At 45.2% G+C, this 21,697-nt stretch overlaps 1 protein-coding gene across 1 annotated transcript in view; it reads left to right on the top strand.

Annotated features, from left to right (window-relative positions):
- grip2b (glutamate receptor interacting protein 2b) overlaps positions 1-8,905 on the top strand; it is a 190,285-nt gene extending 181,380 nt beyond the window's left edge. The window contains 2 exon segments of the mRNA XM_039015456.1: positions 3,481-3,627; positions 7,434-8,905. Coding sequence (XP_038871384.1) covers positions 3,481-3,627; positions 7,434-7,658 — 372 coding nt within the window. The 3' untranslated portion in view covers positions 7,659-8,905.
- The last annotated feature ends 12,792 nt before the right edge of the window (positions 8,906-21,697 follow it).

The following is a 21,697-nucleotide window of genomic DNA, read 5'->3' as shown; positions in this document are numbered from 1 at the left end:
TCAGCCAGGACCTGCCAGAGTCCCTCAGCCAGGACCTGCCAGAGTCCCTCAGCCAGGACCTGCCAGAGTCCCTCAGCCAGGACCTGCCAGAGTCCCTCAGCCCGGAGCTGCCGTCCCTCAGCCCGGAGCTGCCGTCCCTCAGCCCGGAGCTGCCGTCCCTCAGCCCGGAGCTGCCCCTTATCCCGGTGCTGGCCCTTATCCCGGTGCTGCCCCTTCATTTAGGTGGGTTTAGTTGGAGGGTGGTCATTGGGAGGGGGATACAGAAGCGGGGAGTGACTATGGTGGTGTGGGGACAGCGTCCGGAGCCTGAGCCACCACCGTGGTCAGATGCCCACCCAGACCCTCCCCTAGACTTTGTGCTGGTGCGCCCGGCGTTCGCACCTTAAGGGGGGGGTTATGTCACGTTCCTGACCTGTTTTCCCTTGTTTTGTATGTGTTTATTGGTCAGGGCGTGAGTTTTGGGTGGGCAGTCTATGTTTTCTGTTTCTATGTTGGTTTTGGGTTGCCTGGTATGGCTCTCAATCAGAGGCAGGTGTTTGACGTTTCCTCTGATTGAGAGTCATATTAAGGTAGGTTGTTCTCACTGTTTGTTTGTGGGTGGTTGTCTCCTGTGTCTGTATGTATGTATGTTCGTGCCACACGGGACTGTAGCGTTGGTTTGTAGTCTGTACCTGTTTCGTGCGTTCTTCGTGTATTTGTAGTTCTCATGTTTTAGGTCAGTCTACGTCGTTTTGTTGTTTTGTAATATTATCAAGTGTTTTTTCGTGTTCATCTTCGTCTTGTTTAAATAAATTATGTCATCATACCTCGCTGCAAATTGGTCTTCCGATCCCTCTCTCCTCTCCTCGTCCGAGGAGGAGGAGGAATTAGAGTTCCGTTACAGTAGCGATCCAGGAACAGGGTTGGCGTTAAAACCTACAGGAGGGTAGCGATCCAGGAACAGGGTTGGAGTTAAAACCTACAGGAGGGTAGCGATCCAGGAACAGGGTTGGAGTTAAAACCTACAGGAGGGCAGCTCTCCAGGAACAGGGTTGGAGATAAAACCTACAGGAGGTAGCTCTCCAGGAACAGGGTTGGAGTTAAAACCTACAGGAGGGTAGCGATCCAGGAACAGGGTTGGCGTTAAAACCTACAGGAGGGTAGCGATCCAGGAACAGGGTTGGAGTTAAAACCTACAGGAGGGTAGCGATCCAGGAACAGGGTTGGAGTTAAAACCTACAGGAGGGTAGCGATCCAGGAACAGGGTTGGCGTTAAAACCTACAGGAGGGTAGCGATCCAGGAACAGGGTTGGAGTTCAAACCTACAGGAGGGCAGCGATCCAGGAACAGGGTTGGCGTTAAAACCTACAGGAGGGTAGCGATCCAGGAACAGGGTTGGAGTTAAAACCTACAGGAGGGCAGCTCTCCAGGAACAGGGTTGGAGATAAAACCTACAGGAGGGTAGCTCTCCAGGAACAGGGTTGGAGATAAAACCTACAGGAGGGTAGCGATCCAGGAACAGGGTTGGCGTTAAAACCTACAGGAGGGTAGCGATCCAGGAACAGGGTTGGAGTTAAAACCTACAGGAGGGTAGCGATCCAGGAACAGGGTTGGAGTTAAAACCTACAGGAGGGTAGCGATCCAGGAACAGGGTTGGAGTTAAAACCTAGAGGAGGGTAGCGATCCAGGAACGGGGTTGGAGTTAAAACCTAGAGGAGGGTAGCGATCCAGGAACAGGGTTGGAGTTAAAACCTACAGGAGGGTAGCGATCCAGGAACAGGGTTGGAGTTAAAACCTACAGGAGGGTAGCGATCCAGGAACAGGGTTGGAGTTAAAACCTACAGGAGGGTAGCGATCCAGGAACAGGGTTGGAGTTAAAACCTACAGGAGAATAGCTCTCCAGAAACAGGGTTAAAGAGCTCTGCACCACGGGAACCTAACTGACTTGACGTTTATGACTTGACTCCACCATATGCTGTTGTTCCTTCCTGTTGGGGTCTAGACAGTGTACAGTAACAGACCACAGTAATCAATAATATATCAATACATACATGATTGACTAACAACACTGTAATGTATTGATTGGCTTGTGCACCCTGCTCTTCACTGTCACACCAACCTGTTTGCTGTAGTTAGTTTTCTCAATAACACTGGTCTTGCCAATAGCGGCTCTTTCTGAGGAAGGTTTTACTTGCGAAGATCGTGATGCTGAATACACTTATTGTACAGTACTGCAAGTCACAGAATAAGAGTGCCTGCTAAATGCAGGCTTCACTGCCCTCAGAGGTAAAGGTAAAACCATAGCAACCACCCTACTCTGTCATTGGCTTTAGTTAGCATTTTAAGTGTATGTTCAACCATCCCAAGGCCCCATTATGTCACAAAGCGGTGCAGCCATGTGTGAAGATGCAGGATATATGATCAGTACTAACCGTGTTAAAGGAGTTATGTGTCCAGCTATGTCCAGTTATATCCAGCTATATACAGCTATATCCAGCTATGTCCAGCTATTTCCAGCTATGTCCAGCTATATCTAGCTATGTCCAGCTATATCCAGCAATATACAGCTATATCCAGCAATATACAGCTATATCCAGCAATATACAGCTATATCCAGCTATGTCCAGCTATATCCAGCTATATCTAGCTATGTCCAGCTATGTCCAGCTATATCCAGCTATATACAGCTATATCCAGCTATATACAGCTATATCCAGCTATATACAGCTATATCCAGCTATATACAGCTATATCCAGCTATATCCAGCTATATCCAGTTATATCCAGCTATATCCAGCTATATACAGCTATATCCAGCTATGTCCAGCTATATCTAGCTATGTCCAGCTATATCCAGCTATGCCCAGCTGTGTCCAGCTATGTCCAGCTATGTCCAGCTATGTCCAGCTATATCCAGCTATATCCAGCTATGTCCAGCTATGTCCAGCTATATCTAGCTATGTCCAGCTATATCCAGCTATGCCCAGCTGTGTCCAGCTATATCCAGCTTTGTCCAGCTATATCCAGCTATGCCCAGCTGTGTCCAGCTATGTCCAGCTATGTCCAGATATATCCAGCTATGTCCAGCTATATCCAGCTATGTCCAGCTATATAGAGGTATATCCAGCTATGTCCAGCTATATCCAGCTATATCCAGCTATGTCCAGCTGTGTCCAGCTGTGTCCAGCTAAGTCCAGCTAAGTCCAGCTAAGTCCAGCTGTGTCCAGCTGTGTCCAGCTGTGTCCAGCTATGTCCAGCTATGTCCAGCTATGTCCAGCTATGTCTATCTATGTCCAGCTATGTCCAGCTATGTCTAGCTATATCCAGCTGTGTCCAGCTGTGTCCAGCTATGTCCAGCTATGTCCAGCTGTGTCCAGCTATGTCCAGCTATGTCCAGCTGTGTCCAGCTATGTCCAGCTATGTCCAGCTATATCCAGCTGTGTGTGTGTTGAAGCTATTGTATGTGTTTGCAGCACTAAACTATCGGGTTGTATTCCCCAGGTGACGGTGATGAAGGATCCAGAGAGCGATGACTTCGGCTTCAGCGTATCTGACGGGTTCCTAGAGAAAGGTGTTTACGTCAACATGATCCGTCCCGAGGGCCCGGCAGACCGTGCAGGCCTGAAACCATATGACAGGATCCTACAGGTGCCTACTGCGTCTGTAACTACCCATCAGCCTGTACCTACCCATCAGCCTGTAACTACCCATCAGCCTTTACCTACCCACCATACTGTACAGACAGACAGACAGACAGACAGACAGACAGACAGACAGACAGACAGACAGACAGACAGACAGACAGACAGATGGATAAAAGCGTCTGCTAAATTGCATATATATATTATTACACACAGATACAGACACAGATACACAGACACACACACAGCATGGCACTAGCAGTGTTAGTATCTAATAATCATGTGTCTGTTTTATTTCACTGGGATTTTCTTCAGCTAGCCTGGCGAGTAACACCCACCCACCCACCCACCCTCTCTCTCTCTCTCTCTCTCTCTCTCTCTCAATTCAATTAAATTCAAGGGGCTTTATTGGCATGGGAAACATATGTTAACATTGCCAAAGCAAGAGAATATACAAAAGTGAAATAAACAATAAAAATGAACAGAACAGTAAACATTACACTCACAGAAGTTCTCCCCCCCCCCCCTCTCTCCCCCCCTGACTCCCTATCCACACCCCCCCCTCCCCCCCCCCCCCCCCCCACCCCCTGCCTCCCTCTTCCCTTGCCAGCTGTACATAAGCTGGCTCTCAATACAGACCGCTGGCAAGTTAATAAATGATCAGCGTATTAACAGAGAAAACATGGAGGGACAGGTTGGGTTGTGACCACTGGGAGATGGCAATAGCAACCCCACTGGTGGGAATACAGTACAATTATTATTATATCTTCCCTTTCATACCCACGAGACAGAAGAAAAGAAAAATAGGAAGACATTTTTAGACCAGAAGAAGTACAGTATCTATTTCAACCTTTCATACCCATGAGACAGAAGAAAAATGGAAGTACATTTTAAGACCAGAATAGGAAAATGGGAATGTTTCTGATTAAGCCAAAGCCACAGTTTAATAAAGTCCACTTATTGAAGGTAAATAAAGAAACCAAGAACTACTTACTATAAAAACTCACATTCAACGTGTACGGACTCGGCCAAGATAAAAAAAAAGTTCAATATGCACACCCAGCACATATGCCAGTTGCTCCTAATTCCAGCTCTCAGTTATCTAGCTGTCTTCCAAGCCTGATTCTCACTATACGGCCAACCCAAGCTGTACTGTGCTTGCTCTGATATTTTCCTTTCACATTGTCCTTCCAGCCTGGTTGTCCAGCTGCCATGGTGGATGTGTAACCAGGCCAGAGCAGTACAGCACGGCTTGGCTCAGTTTGGTTCGGTTTGGGCCCATATAGTGTGAACCAGAATAAAAACAGCGCACACTGATGTGGTTATAAAGCAGGATTTAACAGTGCTGTTGCTATGTTGCTATTGACTACGGTGTTTGTGGAGTTTATTCCTAGAAATCAGTCCTTGGTTACAGAGTTTTATGGTTTAGAATGGGATCTGTCTGTGCGTAATCTACAGTAATAGAAGAGGTGTCCATATTGTGGATGGAATCGGACAACTTCTTAATATGGGATGGCGTATGTCTATTTGACACCCTCCATTTAGTATCCCTGTTGTAGTGAGGATTGTGCAACACATATAATAAACAACTGCTTCAACATGCACATAGGTCTGAATCCTAACTCACACAAATCATCCTACTGAAATCATTGACTGATTAAGGCAATATTCAGAGTTGCACGTGTATATCTATAAGTCAGAATGCCACCCACATTTGTGACAAATTCCACACTGTCCAAACTCCAAAATTCTACCGACAGTGTCAAATAATAAATTAATCTGCATGTCTTCCCATTATTTGGGACATGTGAATGTGTCATTGTAAATGTCAACAGTTCTGTAAGTCACTTTGTCTGCTAAAGTCTGCAAAATGACTCTATTTTAGGGGTTGGTGAACCACATGCGTACCAGGGACTTTGACTTTTGATTGAATTTATAGTCTTGACTCCCAAGTTTCATGATTCAATACTTGCCATACCATCCACCGTTTTTAGGAAATTGTGCTGTAATCAACTATGTACTGAATATGAGTCTAATGAATTACTGAATAGGATGCTAATGAATTACTGAATATGAGTCTAATGAATTACTGAATAGGATGCTAATGAATTACTGAATATGAGTCTAATGAATTACTGAATAGGAGGCTAATTAATTACTGAATAGGAGGCTAATTAATTACTGAATATGAGGCTAATAAATTACTGAATAGGAGGCTAATTAATTACTGAATATGAGGCTAATTAATTACTGAATAAGAGTCTAATGAATTACTGAATAAGAGTCTAATGAATTACTGAATAAGAGTCTAATGAATTACTGAATAAGAGTCTAATGAATTACTGAATAAGAGTCTAATGAATTACTGAATAAGAGTCTAATGAATTACTGAATAAGAGTCTAATGAATTACTGAATATGAGTCTAATGAATTACTGAATATGAGTCTAATGAATTACTGAATAAGAGTCTAATGAATTACTGAATAAGAGTCTAATGAATTACTGAATATGAGGCTAATGAATTACTGAATATGAGTCTAATGAATTACTGAATATGAGGCTAATGAATTACTGAATAAGAGTCTAATGAATTACTGAATAAGAGTCTAATGAATTACTGAATAAGAGTCTAATGAATTACTGAATAAGAGTCTAATGAATTACTGAATATGAGGCTAATGAATTACTGAATAAGAGTCTAATGAATTACTGAATAAGAGTCTAATGAATTACTGAATATGAGGCTAATGAATTACTGAATATGAGTCTAATGAATTACTGAATAAGAGTCTAATGAATTACTGAATAAGAGTCTAATGAATTACTGAATATGAGGCTAATGAATTACTGAATATGAGTCTAATGAATTACTGAATATGAGGCTAATGAATTACTGAATAAGAGTCTAATGAATTACTGAATAAGAGTCTAATGAATTACTGAATAAGAGTCTAATGAATTACTGAATAAGAGTCTAATGAATTACTGAATAAGAGTCTAATGAATTACTGAATAAGAGTCTAATGAATTACTGAATAAGAGTCTAATGAATTACTGAATATGAGTCTAATGAATTACTGAATATGAGTCTAATGAATTACTGAATATGAGGCTAATGAATTACTGAATATGAGGCTAATGAATTACTGAATAAGAGTCTAATGAATTACTGAATAGGATGCTAATGAATTACTGAATAGGATGCTAATGAATTACTGAATATGAGTCTAATGAATTACTGAATAAGAGTCTAATTAATTACTGAATAGGAGGCTAATTAATTACTGAATATGAGTCTAATGAATTACTGAATAGGAGGCTAATTAATTACTGAATAAGAGTCTAATGAATTACTGAATATGAGTCTAATGAATTACTGAATATGAGTCTAATGAATTACTGAATAGGATGCTAATGAATTACTGAATATGAGTCTAATGAATTACTGAATAGGATGCTAATGAATTACTGAATATGAGTCTAATGAATTACTGAATAGGATGCTAATGAATTACTGAATAAGAGTCTAATGAATTACTGAATAGGAGGCTAATTAATTACTGAATAAGAGTCTAATGAATTACTGAATATGAGTCTAATGAATTACTGAATATGAGTCTAATGAATTACTGAATAGGATGCTAATGAATTACTGAATATGAGTCTAATGAATTACTGAATATGAGTCTAATGAATTACTGAATAGGATGCTAATGAATTACTGAATATGAGGCTAATGAATTACTGAATATGAGTCTAATGAATTACCCAAATATGAGTCTAATAAATATCCACTTCCCCTGGTGCTGTAGGTGAACCATGTGCGTACCAGAGACTTTGACTGCTGCTTGGCTGTGCCCCTGATCACCGAGGCTGGGGACAAGCTGGAGCTGGTGATCAGCAGGAACCCTCTGGCCCAGCAACTGCACCAAGACTGTCTGGACCAGGACCAAGGCCTTCTCATCTCTGCACTGCAGTCCAACAGTAGGGAACAAAACCACTATACCACCACTACAACCCGAGCCATGGACCTGTGATTACAGACACGCAATACAGACACACAGAACCACAGACTAGGACTAAGGACTACTGACTTCTGCACTGCAGTCCAACAGCTGAGACCACCAATTACAACCCGAGCCATGGGCCTGTGATTACAGACACGCAGTACAGACTAACTAACCTGTAACTACAGACCTCTAACCACAGACATGTAACTACAGACCGGTAACTACAGACCTATAACTGCAGACCTGTAACCACAGACATGTAACTATAGACCTGTAACTACAGACCTGTAACTACAGACATGTAACCACAGACATGTAACTACAGACCTGTAACTACAGACATGTAACCACAGACCTATAACTACACACCTGTAACCACAGACCTGTAACCACAGACATGTAACTACAGACCTGTAACTACAGGCCTGTAACCACAGACCGGTAACTACAGACATGGAACTACAGACATGTAACCAAAGACATGTAACTACAGACATGTAACTACAGACATGTAACCACAGACCTATAACTACACACCTGTAACCACAGACCTGTAACCACAGACATGCAACCACAGACATGTAACCACAGACATGTAACCACAGACATGTAACCACAGACATGTAACTACAGACCTGTAACCCCAGACCTGTAACCACAGACCTGTAACCAAAGACCTGTAACTACAGACATGTAACCATAGAAATGTAACCACAGACCTGTGACCACAGACCTGTAACTATAGACCTATAACTACAGACATGTAACCACAGACCTGTAACCACAGACCTGTAACTAAGGACCTGTAACCACAGACCTGTAACTAGAGACACACAGAGACAGAACCACAGACCAGCATCACAGACCTGTAATTACAAACACACTGAACCACAGACCAGCATCACAGACCTGTGACACTACTATACAGATAAAAATTAAAGGTGCACATACAAAGTTGACGTGTTTACTACGTACATCGCTGGACCTGTGACCAGGTGTTCAACTGACACGGAACCACAGACACTACCCGTGGTGGCTGGACTTGTACCAACAGCTACACCGTACAGACTCACAGAACTCTGTCTTCAGCCCTATCAAACACGGTAAAAAAAAAAATGTGAAGATGTTTTTACAGATTCCTTTTTACCCCAAGTCTCGTGTTTCCTGTGTTGTCATTATGTCAACCCCTTATATAAAAAAAAAAAATGTGAAGATGTTTTTACAGATTCCTTTTTACCCCAAGTCTCGTGTTTCCTGTGTTGTCATTATGTCAACCCCTTATATATAAAAAAAAAAAAATGAAGTAACAGTTGACCTGTGACCTATTCTGAGACTGCTTTTTTTTTGTTTGAATCTTCAAAAAGAGGAAGCTTATGAACACACACACACACACACACACACACACACACACACACACACACACACACACACACACACACACACACACACACACACACACACACACACACACACACACACACACACTGTTGACAAATGGTGAAGGAGGACAATGCAGAAGCCTGCTGCTATAGGGGGGCTGATGGGGATAATAAAACTAAAGTGGTTGGTCCTTCAGCAAAGACTTTTATATGGACATATTGTGGTCAGTCAGTGGTCGGATGAGTATTTACACTGCAATCCTTTTTTATTTGTGTGTATTGATTGATGCGCTTTCATATTTCAACGTTTTGGCCAATTGGATTTACGGATGCCCTCAAGCAACAATCTGAGACATAATAGTATTCCAATGAGTTGTCTTTGTTTATCCTGCTGATGTATTCTTTAGTTTGTCCTCCTTTCTGTCCACTCCCTCTGTTCATCTACCCCTCTATCCCTCTATCCCTCTGTTCATCTATCCCTCTGTTCATCTACCCCTCTATCCCTCTGTTCATCTACCCCTCTATCCCTCTGTTCATCTACCCCTCTATCCCTCTACCCCTCTACCCCTCTATCCATCTACTCCTCTATCCCTCTGTTCATCTACCCCTCTATCCCTCTGTTCATCTACCCCTCTATCCCTCTACCCCTCTATCCCTCTGTTCATCTACCCCTCTACCCCTCTGTTCATCTACCCCTCTATCCCTCTGTTCATCTATCCCTCTATCCCTCTACCCCTCTACCCCTCTGTTCATCTACCCCTCTATCCCTCTGTTCATCTACCCCTCTATCCCTCTATCCATCTACCCCTCTATGCATCTACCCCCCCTATTCATCTATGCCTCTACCCCTCTGTCCTGGCACCATGTAGCATCTAAACCCATGTGCCATATTGGAATTGGAGGGCACATATCATCCTCTCTGAACTAAACTAAAGCCAAGCTGCCACTCCCCCACCTCTACCGGCCAAATATTGCAAATGTTTCCCGTGATGGAAAATGGCTGGGGCTATTTTAGACTCACAGTTAAACCTGGGCATAATATAGCAGCACCAAACCCTCTTCCAGCACAGTGTCCAGCTCCCAGCCTTTTTAGCCTTGCTGTTAAGACGTTAAAGCACAGAGGTCACTGATGCCTGCTTTCAGTTGACCCCCAGGTCAACCTGAAGTACCACAGAGGACACTGAGGCCTGCTTTCAGTTGACCCCCACTTCAACCTGAAGTACCACAGAGGACACTGATGCCTGCTTTCAGTTGACCCCCACTTCAACCTGAAGTACCACAGAGGACACTGAGGCCTGCTTTCATTTGACCCCCAGGTCAACCTGAAGTAACAACCTCTCTGTTCTCTGTTCAACCTCTCTGTTCAAGCTCTATTCAAGCTGTATCCATGAAGCGTTACAGATTCTGTGCTAGTAATTTAAAGGTGATTTCCGATTCAATCAATCAATCAAATTTATTTATAAAGCCCTTCTTACATCAGCTGATGTCACAAAGTGCTGTACAGAAACCCAGCCTAAAACCCCAAACAGCAAGCAATGCAGGTGTAGAAGCACGGTGGCTAGGAAAAACTCCCTAGAAAGGCCAGAACCTAGGAAGAAACCTAGAGAGGAACCAGGCTATGAGGGGTGTCCAGTCCTCTTCTGATTGAGCCGACATATGTGGGAACACTACTACTGTGGGAACATTGCCTTTACATTCCAGTCTTTCTACAACGCTGAATTTCTGCGATACAGATTGAATAGTGTTCTTGATATTAATAAACTATGTGCCATTGTACTAATGTACTAATGACATTAGTCTTGGTTTTCATTAGGAAAACCAAAGTCTTGGTTTTCATTAGGACACACAACAAACATTTAAAAATGTTTTACAACAGAAAACATTTTCAAAACGTTTTTACAACAGAAAACATTTTCAAAAACGTTTTTACAACAGAAAACATTTTCAAAAACGTTTTTACAACAGAAAACCTTTTCAAAACGTTTTTACAACAGAAAACATTTTCAAAACGTTTTTACAACAGAAAACATTTTCAAAAACGTTTTTACAACAGAAAACATTTTCAAAAACGTTTTTACAACAGAAAACATTTTCAAAAACGTTTTACAACAGAAAACATTTTCAAAAACGTTTTACAACAGACAACGAAAAAAGTCCAGCTAGTTTTCTTCTGACCACGAACCTGAGGATAACAACATATCTGCTTAGTCCACCTATTATTAACCCATATAATCAATAACTACTATGAATATTGGTTATGAAACATGGCTGGTAAAGGATCGGTCACATATAATCCTTCCCTCTCTGGTATGCGAGGAATCCTTCTGCTTGATTTGATATTAAGGTCGAATGACAGTGAACACTCATTAATCACTAACCAGGGACAAGAGATCAGAGCTCTCTCTCTCTGTAAAAAAACAACAACATTTAATGGTAGAAATAAACAGAGAATTGAAGGATTTTTAAATGAATTACAGTACAGTGCCGTCGTCATTATACTGTAGAAAGGTAATGAATGCAGGGTCTTACACACTCTCTTTTACAGATACAGCTTGAATTGCAACGATATTTACCATTCTCAAATCTTTACATTGGTGATCTGGTATGCTCCCTTTTACACAGTATTCATCCAGTCTCCCAAAACATTTGGCCGTCCCAAAAGAGTTCCTATCAGTACTGCATCATATCAGCAACTAGATTAGATATACTTTGGTACAAACTTGATATGACATGTTTAGTCAACCACTAGGTAGAAATAAAGGACTGAAGACGAGGTCTTTGGGTTTCTTGGCTGACAATGAGTTTGGACTTTGACTGGAACTCAGCAACGTCCTTCAGTTTCTCTCACCGGTAACGTTCTAGCCTGGTACCAGTTCTGTTTGTGATGTCTTTAAAAAATAATAAACTGTGGTCGTCACGCCAAACAATGACTGTAGGAGTTGGATCAAGAAAGGACAAATAGATCCTGGAACAAATTAGTAACATTCCTCTCTGTGTTTCGTTACTTTTTTAGGTTCTCAAAAAACAGTTTCAGTACACTGCTTACAATGTGGTCAAGAAAGATAAAATAACATGCACCTTCTAGCATGTCTAGCTAGCAATGCCAGTTACCTATGCCAGTTACCTATGCCAGTTACCTATGCCAGTTACCAATGCCAGTTAACAATGCCAGTTACCAATGCCAGTAACTAAAGCCAGGCAAGCATAAAGATGTTTGGAAAAATTAGAAAAGCTACAACATAGTTTCTTTCCAGGCAAACAATAAGCTGTATTATCTCATCGGAGTCTATTACGTATCAATGAGTAGTCGACAAGTAAACAAGCATGGCCGTCTCTTTAAGATTTCTCAGAAAACATGTTTGCAAGTGAGAAAACGTCTGCCTCCACTAGCTTGTTATTGAGAAAGAGTATATTTAGGACTATTATTAGCCCTTTATCTCTCATGTGGTCAAGAAAATTCCTGCCTTCTCTTTAAAAATCTATTTTTGAAGCTATTTTCTTGGTCCCCAGAGCAGCAAACCCCTTGCCAAAACACTTTTTACTTGTAATTATCTGAGGATTACTCCAAATGTTTTCCCTGCCCCAGGATACGTTCCAAATGGCACCCTTCCCTACGTAGTGCACTACTGTTGACCAGGGCCCAAAGGGTAGTGCACTACTGTTGACCAGGGCCCATAGGGTAGTGCACTACTGTTGACCAGGGCCCATAGGGTGCCATTTGGGACACATATCCAGTCCCGTTTATACCCTGTGTTGGAAAGCACCAGTTGGGTCTATGAAGTAGAAAGCACTCATTGTTCCACAAACTTTTAGAGAATTCTCACAAGAACAATCATCGTCTCTGTTCAGGCTTGTATTATTGCCCATGGAACTGGCCCTGACCACAGAATTATAGACCGTTTCTTTTTCTCCTTTCTCTCTCTCTCTCTCCTTCCCTTTCTTATGTGTCTCTTTCCTTTCTCATAATTTCACATACCCTCTCTCTCTTTCTCTCTCTCTCTCTGTCTTTCACCTTCTCTCTCTCTCTCTCTCAATTCAACTCAATTCAAATTAAGGGGTTTTATTGGCATGGGAAACATATGTTTACATTGCCAATGCAAGTGAAATAGAAAGTAAACAAATGTGAAATAAACAATAAAAAAAACATTAAACGTTACACTCACATTTGAAATGTCATAGGTTCTTTCTCTCCCACTCTCATTTCTCTCTCTCTCTCTTTCTCTCTCTCCCTCTTTCTCTTTCTCTCTGTCTCTCTCTCTCTCCAACTCTCCTCTCCCTCTCCCGCTCTCCTCTCTCTCTCTCCCACACTCTCTCTCTCTCTCTCTCTCTCTCTCTCTCTCTCTCTCTCTCTCTCTCTCTCTCTCTCTCTCTCTCTCTCTCCCACTCTCCTCTCTCTCTCTCTCTCCCACTCTCCTCTCTCTCTCTCTCTCTCCCACTCTCCTCTCTCTCTCTCCCACTCTCCTCTCTCTCTCTCCCACTCTCCTCTCTCTCTCTCTCTCTCTCTCTCTCTTCCACTCTCTCTCTCTTCCACTCTCTCTCTCTTCCACTCTCTCTCTCTCTCTCTCTCTCTCTCTCTCTCTCTCTCTCTCTCTCTCTCTTTCTCTCTCTCTCTCTCTCTCCTCTCTCTCTGTAGCTTTTATGTAACTCCACAAAAATCTATCCCTGGTAATGGAAGGCCAATGTTGAAGGCAGTTTCATAATTCTGGGCCTGTATTCATAAATCAAAAAGACCGTTTTTTGTAAACGGGGGGAAATTCTCAATTAATTTCAATCGCATAGCAACGAGTGTTACATGTATCTTAGGTATCTTCATGTACAAATTATAAAATGTTGAGATTGAAGACAACGCAATATGAAGTGGCAAAGAAAAAAAGGGTTTCTTAAGGGTAGAGTTTAATTAACAAGCTTTTGAGGCATTTTACATGTGATCATCCCTATGCATTTCAAAGGTCAAATTGATGTATGCAATGTGTATTTGAAGAGTTTATTTCCAAAATCCAATATCCACCCCCAAGAAATTGTGTTTTTCATCAGAAGTGATTGCTTGTGGGTACCTTCATGTGTTTGTAAAATATTACTGTTCTCAATTTTTTTTTATTAAACGTTTTTAGATGTATATGATTTGTATTATTCGTTTCATTGCCAAACATTATATATCCATTGTTTAGCCTGAATAGACTGTTCCCATTCCTGTATATTTGACTGTGATATGTGGTCGTCTCACCTAGCTATCGTAACATAAATGCACTGGATGAGAGCAGCTGCTAAATGACAAATGTAAATGTTTTACATAAATATCTCATATTACTGTGTTCAATTATTTGTTTAAAAAAAATATACTGTATATTGATGTCAACAAATGCATAATTTATACATTTCTTCATAAAAAATGTGTGTCATTTGTTACATTTGACCGTGTGAAACTGGATATGTAGCATTTTGCAACAAAAATCATGATTACGTCTCTCTGAAAATGAAACCATCAAGTGATAGACTATAAACAAATACATGTCTGTCACTGAACAACCCCATGCCACGATTAGGTAGTGAGAAAAACACACCAATCTCTTTCAATATTTATTTAAAGAATAAACGCTAATTTACCAACATTTCTGAAAATGGATATATAGCGTTTTGGAATGAAACTCTTCATTTTTTTAATGTGTAATGTTAATGTTCTATTCTCTCTATAGTATGTTTATATTATATTTTCTCCCTCGATGGATCGGAGCACAATAAAAAAAGAGGCCTATGGTTATTGAGATTTTTTATGAGGAAAATACTGTACTGCTACACCTTGAAGAGAAAAAGAGTGAATAATAAACAAGGACATGTTTTTGCTACATGTTTGTGTCATAGGTGATTCATGTAGTTCTTTAAATGTGTTTATTGCAACCAAAAGATGAAGCTCCAGATTTATTAACATGAAATGTTGTTGTTGATAAGGAATTTACATTATCCCTAACGCACGCACGCACGCACGCACGCACGCACGCACGCACGCACGCACGCACGCACGCACGCACGCACGCACCCACACACACACACACACACACACACACACACACCCACACACTCTGCTGTTGTACTAGTATGTTTAAGTGGGGGAGGAAGGAAGTTTCATTATTTGTTTATCCCTCTTTGCTTAATGGCTTGAAACCTGTCCAAGTTGTGCAGAGGTAAACTATGTTCTCAACGGCTTGAAACCTGTAGTTCAGAGGTCAACTAGGTTCTCAACTGCTTGAAACCTGTAGTGTAGAGGTCAACAATGTTCTCAACTGCTTGAAACCTGTAGTTCAGAGGTCAACTAGGTTCTCAACTGCTTGAAACCTGTTGTGCAGAGGTCAACTAGGTTCTCAACTGCTTGAAACCTGTAGTGTAGAGGTCAACTTGGTGCTCAACTGCTTGAAACCTGTAGTGTAGAGGTCAACTTGGTTCTCAACTGCTTGAAACCTGTAGTTCAGATGTCAACTTGGTTCTCAACTGCTTGAAACCTGTAGTTCAGAGGTCAACTAGGTGCTCAACTGCTTGAAACCTGTAGTGCAGAGGTCAACTTGGTTCTCAACTGCTTGAAACCTGTAGTTCAGAGGTCAACTAGGTGCTCAACTGCTTGAAACCTGTAGTGTAGAGGTCAACTAGGTTCTCAACTGCTTGAAACCTGTAGTGTACAGGTCAACTAGGTTCTCAACTGCTTGAAACCTGTAGTGTACAGGTCAACTAGGTTCTCAACTGCTTGAAACCTGTAGTGCAGAGGTCAACTAGGTTCTCAACTGCTTGAAACCTGTAGTGTAGAGGTCAACTTGGTTCTCAACTGCTTGAAACCTGTAGTGCAGAGGTCAACTTGGTTCTCAACTGCTTGAAACCTGTAGTTCAGAGGTCAACTAGGTGCTCAACTGCTTGAAACCTGTAGTGTAGAGGTCAACTAGGTTCTCAACTGCTTGAAACCTGTAGTGTACAGGTCAACTAGGTTCTCAACTGCTTGAAACCTGTAGTGTACAGGTCAACTAGGTTCTCAACTGCTTGAAACCTGTAGTGCAGAGGTCAACGAGGTTCTCAACTGCTTGAAACCTGTAGTGTAGAGGTCAACTTGGTTCTCAACTGCTTGAAACCTGTAGTGCAGAGGTCAACTTGGTTCTCAACTGCTTGAAACCTGTAGTGCAGAGAGCAACTAGGTTCTCAACTGCTTGAAACCTGTAGTTCAGAGGTCAACTAGGTTCTCAACAGCTTGAAACCTGTAGTGCAGAGGTCAACTAGGTTCTCAACTGCTTGAAACCTGTAGTGCAGAGAGCAACTAGGTTCTCAACTGCTTGAAACCTGTAGTTCAGAGGTCAACTTGGTTCTCAACAGCTTGAAACCTGTAGTGCAGAGAGCAACTAGGTTCTCAACTGCTTGAAACCTGTAGTTCAGAGGTCAACTAGGTTCTCAACTGCTTGAAACCTGTAGTGCAGAGAGCAACTAGGTTCTCAACTGCTTGAAACCTGCAGTGTAGAGGTAATAATGGTTTACATAATACTGTACATAAGTACAGTATGTACACACACACACACACACACACACACACACACACACACACACACACACACACACACACACACACACACACACACACACACACACACACACACACACCCTCTTCAAATTGATTTAGGGCATCATTATCTAAATATTATTGATAACGGCTTGATTTAGAAGATTAACAGTTAGAGCACCAGTACTGTTTCTCCCTGCCTGTCCTAACCTGCTGTCCTAACCTGCTGTCCTAGACTTCTGTCCTAGCCTGCTGTCCTAGCCTGCTGTCCTAGCCTGCAGTCCTAACCTGCTGTCCTAGTCTGCTGTCCTAGCCTTCTGTTCTAGTCTGCTGTCCTAGCCTGCTGTCCTAGCCTTCTGTCCTAACCTTCTGTCCTAACCTGCAGTCCTAACCTGCTGTCCTAGCCTGCTGTCCTAGCCTGCTGTCCTAGTCTGCTGTCCTAGCCTGCTGTCCTAGCCTGCTGTCCTAACCTTCTGTCCTAGCCTTCTGTCCTAACCTGCTGTCCTAGCCTGCTGTCCTAACCTTCTGTCCTAGCCTTCTGTCCTAGCCTTCTGTCCTAGCCTGCTGTCCTAGCCTGCAGTCCTAACCTGCTGTCCTAGCCTGCTGTCCTACCCTTCTGTCCTAACCTGCTGTCCTAGCCTGCTGTCCTAGCCTGCTGTCTAGCCTGCTGTCCTAGACTTCTGTCCTAGCCTGCTGTCCTAGCCTTCTGTCCTAACCTGCTGTCCTAGCCTTCTGTCCTAGCCTGCTGTCCTAGCCTTCTGTCTAGCCTGCTGTCCTAGCCTTCTGTCCTAACCTTCTGTCCTAGCCTGCTGTCCTAGCCTGCTGTCCTAGCCTGCAGTCCTAACCTGCTGTCCTAGCCTGCTGTCCTAGCCTGCTGTCCTAGCCTGCTGTCCTAGCCTGCTGTCCTAGTCTGCTGTCCTAACCTTCTGTCCTAGCCTTCTGTCCTAACCTGCTGTCCTAACCTGCTGTCCTAGTCTGCTGTCCTAACCTTCTGTCCTAGCCTGCAGTCCTAGCCTGCTGTCCTAGCCTGCTGTCCTAGCCTGCTGTCCTAGCCTGCAGTCCTAACCTGCTGTCCTAGCCTGCTGTCCTAACCTGCTGTCCTAACCTGCTGTCCTAACCTTCTGTCCTAGCCTTCTGTCCTAGCCTGCTGTCCTAGCCTGCTGTCCTAACCTTCTGTCCTAGCCTTCTGTCCTAACCTGCTGTCCTAGCCTGCTGTCCTAACCTTCTGTCCTAGCCTTCTGTCCTAGCCTGCTGTCCTAGCCTGCTGTCTAGCCTGCTGTCCTAGACTTCTGTCCTAGCCTGCTGTCCTAGCCTTCTGTCCTAACCTGCTGTCCTAGCCTTCTGTCCTAGCCTGCTGTCCTAGCCTTCTGTCTATTCTGCTGTCCTAGCCTTCTGTCCTAACCTTCTGCCCTAGCCTGCTGTCCTAGCCTGCTGTCCTAGCCTGCAGTCCTAACCTGCTGTCCTAGTCTGCTGTCCTAGCCTGCTGTCCTAGCCTGCTGTCCTAGTCTGCTGTCCTAACCTTCTGTCCTAGCCTTCTGTCCTAACCTGCTGTCCTAACCTGCTGTCCTAGTCTGCTGTCCTAACCTTCTGTCCTAGCCTGCAGTCCTAGCCTGCTGTCCTAGCCTGCTGTCCTAGCCTGCTGTCCTAACCTGCTGTCCTAGCCTGCAGTCCTAACCTGCTGTCCTAGCCTGCTGTCCTAACCTGCTGTCCTAACCTGCTGTCCTAACCTGCTGTCCTAGCCTGCTGTCCTAGCCTGCTGTCCTAGCCTGCTGTCCTAGCCTGCAGTCCTAACCTGCTGTCCTAGCCTGCTGTCCTAACCTTCTGTCCTAGCCTGCAGTCCTAGCCTGCTGTCCTAGCCTGCTGTCCTAGCCTGCTGTCCTAGCCTGCTGTCCTAGCCTGCAGTCCTAACCTGCTGTCCTAGCCTGCTGTCCTAACCTGCTGTCCTAACCTGCTGTCCTAACCTTCTGTCCTAGCCTTCTGTCCTAGCCTGCTGTCCTAGCCTGCTGTCCTAACCTTCTGTCCTAGCCTTCTGTCCTAACCTGCTGTCCTAGCCTGCTGTCCTAACCTTCTGTCCTAGCCTTCTGTCCTAGCCTGCTGTCCTAGCCTGCTGTCTAGCCTGCTGTCCTAGACTTCTGTCCTAGCCTGCTGTCCTAGCCTTCTGTCCTAACCTGCTGTCCTAGCCTTCTGTCCTAGCCTGCTGTCCTAGCCTTCTGTCTATTCTGCTGTCCTAGCCTTCTGTCCTAACCTTCTGCCCTAGCCTGCTGTCCTAGCCTGCTGTCCTAGCCTGCAGTCCTAACCTGCTGTCCTAGTCTGCTGTCCTAGCCTGCTGTCCTAGCCTGCTGTCCTAGTCTGCTGTCCTAACCTTCTGTCCTAGCCTTCTGTCCTAACCTGCTGTCCTAACCTGCTGTCCTAGTCTGCTGTCCTAACCTTCTGTCCTAGCCTGCAGTCCTAGCCTGCTGTCCTAGCCTGCTGTCCTAGCCTGCTGTCCTAGCCTGCTGTCCTAGCCTGCAGTCCTAACCTGCTGTCCTAGCCTGCTGTCCTAACCTGCTGTCCTAACCTGCTGTCCTAACCTGCTGTCCTAACCTGCTGTCCTAGCCTGCTGTCCTAGCCTGCTGTCCTAGCCTGCTGTCCTAGCCTGCAGTCCTAGCCTGCTGTCCTAGCCTGCTGTCCTAACCTTCTGTCCTAGCCTGCAGTCCTAGCCTGCTGTCCTAGCCTGCTGTCCTAGCCTGCTGTCCTAGCCTGCAGTCCTAACCTGCTGTCCTAGCCTGCTGTCCTAACCTTCTGTCCTAGCCTTCTGTCCTAGCCTGCTGTCCTAGCCTGCTGTCTAGCCTGCTGTCCTAGCCTGCTGTCCTAGCCTTCTGTCCTAACCTGCTGTCCTAGCCTTCTGTCCTAGCCTGCTGTCCTAGCCTGCTGTCCTAACCTGCTGTCCTAGCCTTCTGTCCTAGCCTGCTGTCCTAGCCTTCTGTCTAGCCTGCTGTCCTAGCCTTCTGTCCTAGCCTTCTGTCCTAGCCTTCTGTCCTAGCCTTCTGTCCTAACCTGCTGTCCTAACCTGCTGTCCTAGTCTGCTGTCCTAACCTTCTGTCCTAGCCTGCTGTCCTAGCCTGCTGTCCTAGCCTGCTGTCTAGCCTGCTGTCCTAGACTTCTGTCCTAGCCTGCTGTCCTAGCCTTCTGTCCTAACCTGCTGTCCTAGCCTTCTGTCCTAGCCTGCTGTCCTAGCCTGCTGTCCTAACCTGCTGTCCTAGCCTTCTGTCCTAGCCTGCTGTCCTAGCCTTCTGTCCTAGCCTTCTGTCCTAGCCTGCTGTCCTAGCCTGCTGTCTAGCCTGCTGTCCTAGCCTGCTGTCCTAGCCTTCTGTCCTAACCTGCTGTCCTAGCCTGCTGTCTAGCCTGCTGTCCTAGCCCGCTGTCCTAACCTGCTGTCCTAGCCTGCTGTCTAGCCTGCTGTCCTAGCCTGCTGTCCTAGCCTGCTGTCCTAACCTTCTGTCCTAGCCTTCTGTCCTAGCCTGCTGTCCTAGCCTGCTGTCTAGCCTGCTGTCCTAGCCTGCTGTCCTAGCCTTCTGTCCTAACCTGCTGTCCTAGCCTGCTGTCCTAGCCTGCTGTCCTAGCCTTCTGTCCTAACCTGCTGTCCTAACCTGCTGTCCTAGCCTGCTGTCCTAGCCTGCAGTCCTAACCTGCTGTCCTAGTCTGCTGTCCTAGCCTGCTGTCCTAGCCTTCTGTCCTAACCTTCTGTCCTAACCTTCTGTCCTAGCCTTCTGTCCTAACCTGCTGTCCTAGCCTGCTGTCCTAGCCTGCTGTCCTAGCCTTCTGTCCTAGCCTTCTGTCTAGCCTGCTGTCCTAGCCTTCTGTCCTAGCCTTCTGTCCTAGCCTTCTGTCCTAGCCTTCTGTCCTAGCCTGCTGGCCTAGCCTTCTGTCTAGCCTTCTGTCCTAGCCTGCTGTCCTAGCCTGCTGTCCTATCCTTCTGTCCTAGCCTGCAGTCCTAGCCTGCTGTCCTAGCCTGCTGTCCTAGCCTGCTGTCCTAGCCTGCTGTCCTAGCCTGCAGTCCTAACCTGCTGTCCTAGCCTGCTGTCCTAACCTGCTGTCCTAACCTGCTGTCCTAACCTGCTGTCCTAACCTGCTGTCCTAGCCTGCTGTCCTAGCCTGCTGTCCTAGCCTGCTGTCCTAGCCTGCAGTCCTAACCTGCTGTCCTAGCCTGCTGTCCTAACCTTCTGTCCTAGCCTGCAGTCCTAGCCTGCTGTCCTAGCCTGCTGTCCTAGCCTGCTGTCCTAGCCTGCAGTCCTAACCTGCTGTCCTAGCCTGCTGTCCTAACCTTCTGTCCTAGCCTTCTGTCCTAGCCTGCTGTCCTAGCCTGCTGTCTAGCCTGCTGTCCTAGCCTGCTGTCCTAGCCTTCTGTCCTAACCTGCTGTCCTAGCCTTCTGTCCTAGCCTGCTGTCCTAGCCTGCTGTCCTAACCTGCTGTCCTAGCCTTCTGTCCTAGCCTGCTGTCCTAGCCTTCTGTCTAGCCTGCTGTCCTAGCCTTCTGTCCTAGCCTTCTGTCCTAGCCTTCTGTCCTAGCCTTCTGTCCTAACCTGCTGTCCTAACCTGCTGTCCTAGTCTGCTGTCCTAACCTTCTGTCCTAGCCTGCTGTCCTAGCCTGCTGTCCTAGCCTGCTGTCTAGCCTGCTGTCCTAGACTTCTGTCCTAGCCTGCTGTCCTAGCCTTCTGTCCTAACCTGCTGTCCTAGCCTTCTGTCCTAGCCTGCTGTCCTAGCCTGCTGTCCTAACCTGCTGTCCTAGCCTTCTGTCCTAGCCTGCTGTCCTAGCCTTCTGTCCTAGCCTTCTGTCCTAGCCTGCTGTCCTAGCCTGCTGTCTAGCCTGCTGTCCTAGCCTGCTGTCCTAGCCTTCTGTCCTAACCTGCTGTCCTAGCCTGCTGTCTAGCCTGCTGTCCTAGCCCGCTGTCCTAACCTGCTGTCCTAGCCTGCTGTCTAGCCTGCTGTCCTAGCCTGCTGTCCTAGCCTGCTGTCCTAACCTTCTGTCCTAGCCTTCTGTCCTAGCCTGCTGTCCTAGCCTGCTGTCTAGCCTGCTGTCCTAGCCTGCTGTCCTAGCCTTCTGTCCTAACCTGCTGTCCTAGCCTGCTGTCCTAGCCTGCTGTCCTAGCCTGCTGTCCTAGCCTTCTGTCCTAACCTGCT

Source organism: Salvelinus namaycush, chromosome 20 (genome assembly GCF_016432855.1).
Source record: "Salvelinus namaycush isolate Seneca chromosome 20, SaNama_1.0, whole genome shotgun sequence".
Classification (NCBI taxonomy): domain Eukaryota; kingdom Metazoa; phylum Chordata; class Actinopteri; order Salmoniformes; family Salmonidae; genus Salvelinus; species Salvelinus namaycush.
The sequence above is the reverse complement of the archived record's forward strand: the minus strand, read 5'-3'. Positions and strand labels throughout refer to the sequence as shown.